At 47.3% G+C, this 8650-nt stretch overlaps 1 protein-coding gene across 3 annotated transcripts in view; it reads left to right on the forward strand.

The window, feature by feature from the left end:
* The window catches only part of FAM107A (family with sequence similarity 107 member A), a 70230-nt gene that overhangs the window by 28068 nt on the left and 33512 nt on the right, over positions 1-8650 (forward strand). Inside the window, exon 2 of one of the 3 annotated variants that reach the window (XM_019652795.1) lies at positions 5009-5272. The exons of the other annotated variants lie outside the window; for them this stretch is intronic. Coding sequence (XP_019508340.1) covers positions 5228-5272 — 45 coding nt within the window. The 5' untranslated portion in view covers positions 5009-5227. The remainder of the gene's footprint in view (positions 1-5008; positions 5273-8650) is intronic. 3 annotated transcript variants of the gene reach the window in all.

Genomic DNA, 8650 nt, shown 5'->3' on the forward strand with positions numbered 1-8650 from the left:
GTGACTTGTCTCCTCCCGTTCTTCATTCTCATCCAGAAAAGTTTGGCAACTTGGACCACTTCAAATGACTTCATTTCAAGGAAATAATCATTTTCTGTTTAATTAATAATTGTTACGCATATATGCCAAGCACCATCTTACAGCAACCTCAGGAAGTCGGTACCACTATTACCCACATTTCACAGATGGGAAACTGAACTCAGAGAGGTTGGGTGCCTTGTCCAAGGTCACACAGCAGCAGGTCAGTGGTGAAGCCAGGAATCACACCCAGGCAGCCATCTCAGAGCCCACTCTCTGGACCGTGCTCAAGCATCACCACCCAGAGCAGTGCATGGGGTTCCCAGAGACCAGAAAACCAGTCCTGAGGCAGCACTTTCCCTTTTTCTCTCCATCAAGTTGTTAAGGCTCTAGGTTGAGTTTTCGGTCAGGGACCTGCCTATAAACAAATGTTGCAGAAAATCAAGAGTATTTTTTTTTAATTGGGGAACAGCGTGTTTTTCCAGGACCCATCAGCTCTAAGTCAAGTAGTTGTTTCAATCTATTGTAGTTGTGGAGGGCGCAGCTCAGCGGCCCATGTGGGGATCGAACCAGCAATCTTGGTGTTATGAGCACTGCACTGTAATCAGCCGAGCTAACTGGCTGCCCCAAGAGTATATTTTCTTGATTGAAGGAGCTGTCTAGGGTAGGTAAACATCACCTCGGCCTGGCTGGTCCTGCTGTAGCTACATTAGCTACACCTTCACCTGCTCAGCACAGCACCCTCTCTGGGGGTACAAGGTGAGTGGTCAAAACTCTGCTGGTCCCAGACTGGGAGAGGGGAGTACAGTGGATGGAGTGAATTTGGGTGGCTTTGGGGCAGGACCCCTTATGCCCTGACACCACTTTCACAGCGGGGCCCATGTCTGCAGCAGCCTAAGCCAAGGGCAGCATTATCTGGCCTGAAGCAGCCGACTGTAAATGCTGGGGGATGGCCAGAGTTTCCTCGGGCTAAACCAGCCCTGGCTCTGCCCACCATTCAGGTGGAAAGGAAGGTAGCCCTTGGAAACTCAACATGTCTTCTGGGAATAATATCAGTGATAAAGTTATTAACTGCTGGATTTATTGAACACTTACTATGCCCCACACCTACACTACAAGCTTTATGTCATCTAATTTCATCCTCTCAGCAACAGTTTTATTATCCCCATTTTCTGGATGGGAAACTGAGGCTTGGAGAAGTTAAGCTAGGAGCTGTCAGGGGAGGGGTCAAAACAGTCTGACCCCAAAGCCCACAGCTCCACCATTCAGCAAACCCAGAGCAGTTGGGGGAAAGTTCCAAGTGTGGGCTTCTACCACCAGACAATGAGCTCTCCAGGGGCAGGAACCAGGCCTTCCTCACCTGGCCAGACAGAGCCTCATGGATGAGGGACCCTGAATTAGACAAGCCTGGAATAAAGTCCTTGTTTGCCACCTACCAGCTGTGTGGCCTTGGTAGAGTTACTTAACGTCTCTGAGCCTCAGTTTCCTCATCTGTGAATGGGGACTAATGAAGCCCATTTTGTTTGGTGGCTTAAGCAGCAATTGAGAGGCTTTGGCACAGTGTCTGGCCCATGGTGCTGCACCTGATAAATGGAAGTGTTCATCATGGGCGCTATTGTTACTTCCATCCTACAAGTGATTCTGCAGTGGTCTCCTCAGGTTCATTACAAATCAGTCTCCAAAAAGGATGACCTCAGGCCGTCCAGCTCCTAACTCAGAATAATAATGACGTTGTAGTCATATCGGCGGATTAGGTATATTGACAGCACACTGTGTGCCTGGCACCAATTCTAAGCACTTTACATATTAACTAGTCTAGACACAGTCCCTGGGAGAGGGCATCAGCTTCCCTCCCTGACTTTCCGGGGAGGAGAGTCAGCAAGCCATACCCACACCAGCCCATCTGTGCACAAGGCCTGCTGGACGGAAAGGTCACGGATGTCCCCACCAGGGGACTCCAGGCCCCAACCTTGGCCCAGCATCCGTGTCTGGGACCTGCAAAATGACTTTCCCTCCTCACAACCCACCAGGTGGCTCTGCGTGGGGACTCAGGGTTAGGGGTTGTCTCTGGAGGGCTGGAGAGATGGAAAGAGGGTGTTGAGGGTGTTGGGGAACCTGTCTCTAAGCCACCCCAGGACCTAGGGCAATGCTTAGGTTTGTTAACTGACTCTAAGAGAGGGTTCCCTTTTAAGAGCACAGTGGCTCAGGTAGGGAGTGGACTCCACCAGTCGTTTTTTTTATACATTCATAGAAAGACTGGAAGGATATATACCAAATGTTAATCCTGATTACCTTAATTGGGGAGGGGCAATGGAAGGATACGATGGTCATTTTATGGGGGTATTTTGTTTGTTTGTTTTGCACTTTCTACATTGTCTATAATGAGCACGCATTAATTGTATGCTCAAAAAAAAGAAACTCTTCTGTGAGTTTAGGACTCATCCCATTTTACAGAAGAAATGAAGGACCAAGGAGTTAAGCCATTTCCCCAAAGTCACACGGCAAGGAGGAGGTGGCTGGGACAGACCCATTATCTGCCATCCCATCCCCTGCAGCCCCGGGGAACTTAGACCCTCCAGCTCCTGTGTGGTGCGGCTCATCGCCCCTTTTCCCATGACCACGCCCTGAAAATGCCCCCACCCCAATCTCCCAAGAGAGTCCCCTGAGAAAGGGATCCTTGCAGATCCCAGGAAAGTGGCCTGTGGAAAGAAATACACGTAACCCCCATTCCAGCTCCACGGGCTCACTGCTTATTCATAAATAAAAGAATGCCCAGGCTATTTTGGGCACCTGTAATTTTCTACTTGAATAACCAGGGAAGTGGCTGCCTGCCCGCGTCTCTGCCCTGCTCAGGGCGCCGGAACGGGGGAAACGCGATCTCTCCTGGCGTAATGGGATCTGGGGCCAGGCTGCACTGCTGATTTCCTTGCCTTTGTCCCCCGTTCCTGAAACCCCAAGTGTCCCCCACATCACCTCCATGGGGGTCTGGGGAGGGAGAACCCAAGCTGGTTTGGATGCTGTGGACTAGGTGGTTCCTTCCAGGTGCAGAAAGCAAATCCCAGCTCGGCTGCTTGTCTGCTGTGGGACTTCGGGCAAATGACTTGACCTCTCTGAGTCCCAGTGTCTTCATCTGTAAAATAAGGATACTTACACCACCTTGCAGGTTTGGTATAGGTGAGGGGCCTGGCTCTTAGGGTAGTTGTTGTTGTTGCTGCTTCTGTTGTTATATCCGGGATGAGGAAGGGGCTGTTCTGGAAAGAGCCCCCTATAGGATTCTCAGGCTGTCATCAGTTCCACTGCTGACTAGCTCTGCGCTCTTAGACAAGTCAGTTCTCTCCTTCATTATTTTAAGCAAAATTATTTTTACTATTTACCAAAGTAATCCATGATTGGTATTAAAAATGAAGAAAGTTAAAAATTGTGATAACTCTTAACCGCTGCTATTTATTGAGCACCTTCTCCCTTCCAGGCCCCATGCTAGGTGCTTCCATTCACTAGCTCTAACTCTCCCAAGTCTGCACCTGTCAGTAGATGAGAAAACTGGGTTTCAGAGAGGTGTTGTGACTCACATAAGGTCACACTGCTGGTAAGTGGGTCAGAAATCAAACCTGGGTCTCTCATTCTCCATAGCCCATTGTGCAGGTTTTCTATTGCCGTGTAACAATGTGCCACAATCTCAGCGGCTTGGAACAGCACACCTTGGTCATAGTTTCCACGGGCTGGAGTCTTGGCCTGGCATAGCTGTGTCCTCTGCTCAGTCTCACAAGGGGGCAATCAGGCTGCTTTCTCATCTGGAGACTCAACTGGGGAAGAATCTGCTTCTGAGCTCTTTCAGGCTGTGGGTAGAGTTCATTTCCGGTGGTTGCAGGACAGAAGGTCCCAGATGTGTGCTGGTTGTTGTCTGGGGGCTGTCCTCATGTCCTAGAGGCCACCCACAGTTCTAGAGGCTACCAACAGTTCCTAGCGACATGGGCTTCTCTGTGTGGGTGCTCACTTCATCAAATCAACAAGCAGAATCTCTTGCTAATACATGCTAGCAAGATAGTGTCACACACACACACACACACACACACACACACACACGCTACCATAATTATGAAAGTGATGGGCAGTCACCTTTGCCACAGTCTACTGTTAGAATGAAGTTACAGGTCCCACACACATAGAGGGAGGGGATTACACCAAGGTGTGAACAACAGGAGGCAGAGTTATTTCAGGGTGTCTCATGCTCCTTTCACCACAGCCAGATCCTCTTTTCCCCACCAGTCCCCTCACCCCCACCCTCCAGAAGCAAACTCAGAGCTGGCAGCTACGAAGTTAGTTTCACATTGCTAACATCCAGTCATATCCTGGGCCATGAAAAGTGACCCTCATGAGACAATGGCTCATGACATTTAAGACACATTTGAACCCCAACTCCTGGTACCACACTGTGTAAGGTCTAGAGAGGGAGTAGACATGGACAGGACATAGCACTCAATGTCAGAAAACGTATCAGAAGGTTAGAAAGATGTACCAGCAAAGGGCTCTTTTGGTTGCAGGAGCCCTGAGTTGAGGGAGAAAACAAGATAATTTATCAGCTCTTGTTGCTTAAAGTCTAGGAGAGATGGCTTCAGACAAGACTGGATCCAGGGCCTTAAATGAAGTCTTCAAGGATTAACCCCTCTCTTCCTCAGGCTCCACTTTCCTCTGGTTGACCCCATTCCTGGGCCAGTCCCCCCTCAAGGAAACTCCCAGTAATTACAGGCTTATATCATTCTTACAGCTAGAAGGGTATGAAGGTTGAAGGGAGAAATGGGTAGGGGGCATTAAGGTTGGTTTGTGACAAGAAGTCATGGGAAATGAAATTAAAAGTAGGTTAAAATGGAGAAGGACTGGGATGCAGACAGAAAAGACTAGTCTTTACTCTGTGGTCCAATATTTTCCAGTGCGTTCCACGAGATTTCAACAGACTGGGTTAAGCCCACTTAAACAAGTTTTCTTCCTGCAGAAACGCTACATGGTCACACTTCCAGCTGTGAATCTCCAAAAGGAGACCAGTGGGCTACAGCATGCCCTAAGGCGCCGTGCTTAATTCTATACTTTGGGAAATGCCAACCGGTCCTAGAGAGCCTCTGAAGGCAGTGGGGCAAGACAGTAAGACAGCAAAAGTTTCCTGGGAAGAAAACACTTGAAGCTCCATAAGAGATGCCTAGAATCATGAAGGGTCATGACTGCCCAGACCAGGGAGTCCGTGGAAGAAACAGGAACAAAGGTACGCAGTGAGAGGTGGGGTATGCGAAAATATATAAATTGGCTCAGGAAATGCTGCCATTTTGATGATGGTGTCAGTGAGATTTAGTTTTGGTTTTAGCTTCTCCACTGAATGCAGGAGCCATACAGGGACAAAAACGTGGGCTCTGAAGTCCAGCAAACTCATTTTAAACTCTATCACTCTGCCACTTAGGCAAGTGACTGCACCCCTCTGAACCTGTTTCCTCGCGTGTTAAAGAAGGATATTAAGCCCTTTTCTCGAGGTCTTTGTGAGCATTCCAAGATAAATATATATGTAGAGAATGAGTGCCTAACTGAGTTGGACTTCTACTTCCGGCCCTGGCGGAGAACCTGATACCAGATCAGCCCTCCCACGAAAATAACATAACACTTGATGAAAGAAGAGACAACTGTTTTTAGGCGGTGGCGAGCAGGCAGTGCACATGTAATAGGTACCGTGATTCTGAAGGAAGAGAAATTCACAGGTGAGACCCCTATCACCTGGGCTCTCATCCTGGGTAACCTCACAAGCATGGCACAGGGCAACACAGCCCAAATAGAGCACAGCAGTCCCTCTGAGCTCAGGAGGCAGAGATCAAAATTTGGGGCAATAGGGGCAGCAGAAGCAGAAGGAATCTGCAGGATAGGACACCGGAGAGAAGGGAGCTGCATAGACAGTGGTGCCCCGGAACTCTGGTTGGGGGGGGGGTCCCCCAGGACCCACAAGTCCTTGCCCAAAGCCTGGGCTATGCATACACAGGATAAGACCATCCAAGGTTTACCAGAAAGCAAACGTAGGGGACTGAGAGCAAACTGAGTCACTACAGGTCAAACAGCGCTGGGGGTTGTTTTAGACCTTCATCCCAGGCATTGACCTGAAATAGCAGAAAGGCCATGCCTTAGGGGTAAGGATCACGCTCTAGTGGAAGGGCTGCTTTAGATCTGCCCTAACAAAGCCTAAAGCCAAATCCTTCAAGATGCTCAGAGAAGAGTTTGGAGGTGAGTCCTGCCAAGTTAGAGAGACTTGAGAAATAGATTGAGCTTTGCGTGAATCCTCCTCCCTAACGAAGTGTAAAACCAAGCCCACAGGATTTCAATGGGATCACCCAGTAATGGTACTGCCTGCCAAAACAAAATTTAATACTCTTCCAAAGAAGAAAACAGAATCCAGAGTCTCTACAACACATCACACACAACATCAAAATTTTCTAGACCTACAAACAGGAAAATGTGATCCTAAGTCAAGAAACAAACAGCCAGTAGAAACTGACCCCAAGAGAGTCCAGAGGTCAGATTTATCAGATAAAGAGGCTAAAGCACCCACTCCGTGGTTTGGCACATAGTGGATGCTTTGTGCAGTAACGAGAGAGGTGAGTCATGACCCTGCCACTAACTCACTGTGTGAGTCCCTCAACTCCGTGTGCCTCAGTTTCCCTATTTATATAATGGGGAGGGCAGGCAAGTCATCTCAAAGGGCACTTTGTCCTCAGAATTCTCAGTTTGTCTGGCACAGAAACTATTATCAGCCAGGATACACTCTGAGCTGGGGCCTGGAAGAACCAGTTAGAGAAGGAATTGGATCTACTTCTAATACCTTGGGGAAACATGTGCTGGGATGTCTCTCTCCCAGGTACAATAATATGGGTCTGAGGGCAGAGCCTGAGCTCATTTTTCAAAGGAACCTTTCTTGAGAAATGTCTCCTAGCAAACAGCTCCACCAACAGACAACCTTCAGAGACCTCTGCAGAAACACAAAGGCTCTCCGCGGCTCCCTTCTTCAAAAGCGCAGGTTGGAAGTGCTTCTCAGCCAGGATGCTAGTGTGAAGCACAGAGAGTAGATGGAGGGGATCTTGGGGGCACAGCCTCAATCTCCTTCCCCTTTGTGAAATTACCAGCAGTCCAATTTCAGGGCTCAGAGCAAGGGCTTCAGAGGTAAGTTCAACACCCAGCTCCATGTCTTACTAGCTGGGTAACCTTGGGCAAGTTATTTCACCTCTCTGAGCCATAGTTTCCCCATTTGTACAATGTGAATAATAATATGTAGGAGGTTGGTGCTCCACCCAGATCCCTTTTGCAGGCCCAGCACACCCATCCCCCAGTTGCTGTGAGCATTGACTGCTAATAGCTATACTCTCCTCAGAAGTACTGCCCTTCACTGATGGCAGGTGCCTCATCCAGAGATACCTGGGAGGTTGACCCCATCTCCCTAGTTATCCATTCCAATTGTCCTTTAGCCAATGACCAACTGATATAGAGGGATGAAAGCTCAGAGTCCTTGCCTCAAAGCGGGACAGTACTGTGATATTCATGTACAGTCTAGGGCTCCCCATAGGGTCAGGCTGAGACTAGACTTAAGCTGAGCTCACATCTTTGCTTAACTTCTTCTCCTGCCCCAGTCTGCTTCCCTCCCTTACTCCTCCTTTACAGATTTCCCATGAAAGCTCTCCCTCAAGACATCATTTGCACAAAGTCCCCATTGCAGGCTCTCCTAAGAAATCCAAAGAAGTGAGAGTACCTGCGTCTCAGGCCATTATAAGGAGCCAAAGAAAGAAGTACCAGCCAACGCCTGGCACGCAGTATGTGCTCATTAAATGGACATCACCATCATCCATCCCTTCATTGTTATTATTGTAATTAAAGGCCATCCTGGGATCAGAGGGGCTTCTAATGTGGACAAGAACTGGGGACAGTCTTGGTATGAGGGGATAAGTGCATTTCTGCTGGCTAATACAGTTGAGATGAAGTTATCGGCTTTCTTTGTTTCCTAAGCTTATATTATCAAATTATTTTTCCTACTATAAAAACAATACAAATTCATTGCCCAGAAAAAAATACCCTCAGGAAATTCAAAGAATTACAAAAATCAAATTAATGACTAAATGGATGAATAAAATTCCCCACCACTTGAGTATACTCACTGAGAACACTTTCATTTGTATCCTTCCAAACATTTTCCATATAAATTCACATAATATGTATAGACACACACATATACATATCTACCTATGCAAATATATTTATATATGTAACACTATATGTATATTATGTAACATTAAATCTATAGCATAACACTACATATGTAGTAATATATATACAATCAACTTTGTTACCAAAAACATAGAATCACAAATACTATTCTATAACCTGGTTTTCCCATATGATTTTCATATATAGGTGGTGGGCATTTTCTGTGTTAGTAAACACAAGTCTACAGCCTCAATTTCTTCCACAAATTCCTATATTTTATGGAGATAAAACAGTCTATTTAACCAAAGTCCTCTCTCTGGACACTTACCGTATTTGCCGGCGTATAAGACGACTGGGCGTATAAGACGACCCCCTAACATTTCCACTCAAAATACAGAGTTTGTTATATACT

This window comes from Hipposideros armiger, unplaced genomic scaffold (assembly GCF_001890085.2).
Source record: "Hipposideros armiger isolate ML-2016 unplaced genomic scaffold, ASM189008v1 scaffold_187, whole genome shotgun sequence".
NCBI lineage: Eukaryota > Metazoa > Chordata > Mammalia > Chiroptera > Hipposideridae > Hipposideros > Hipposideros armiger.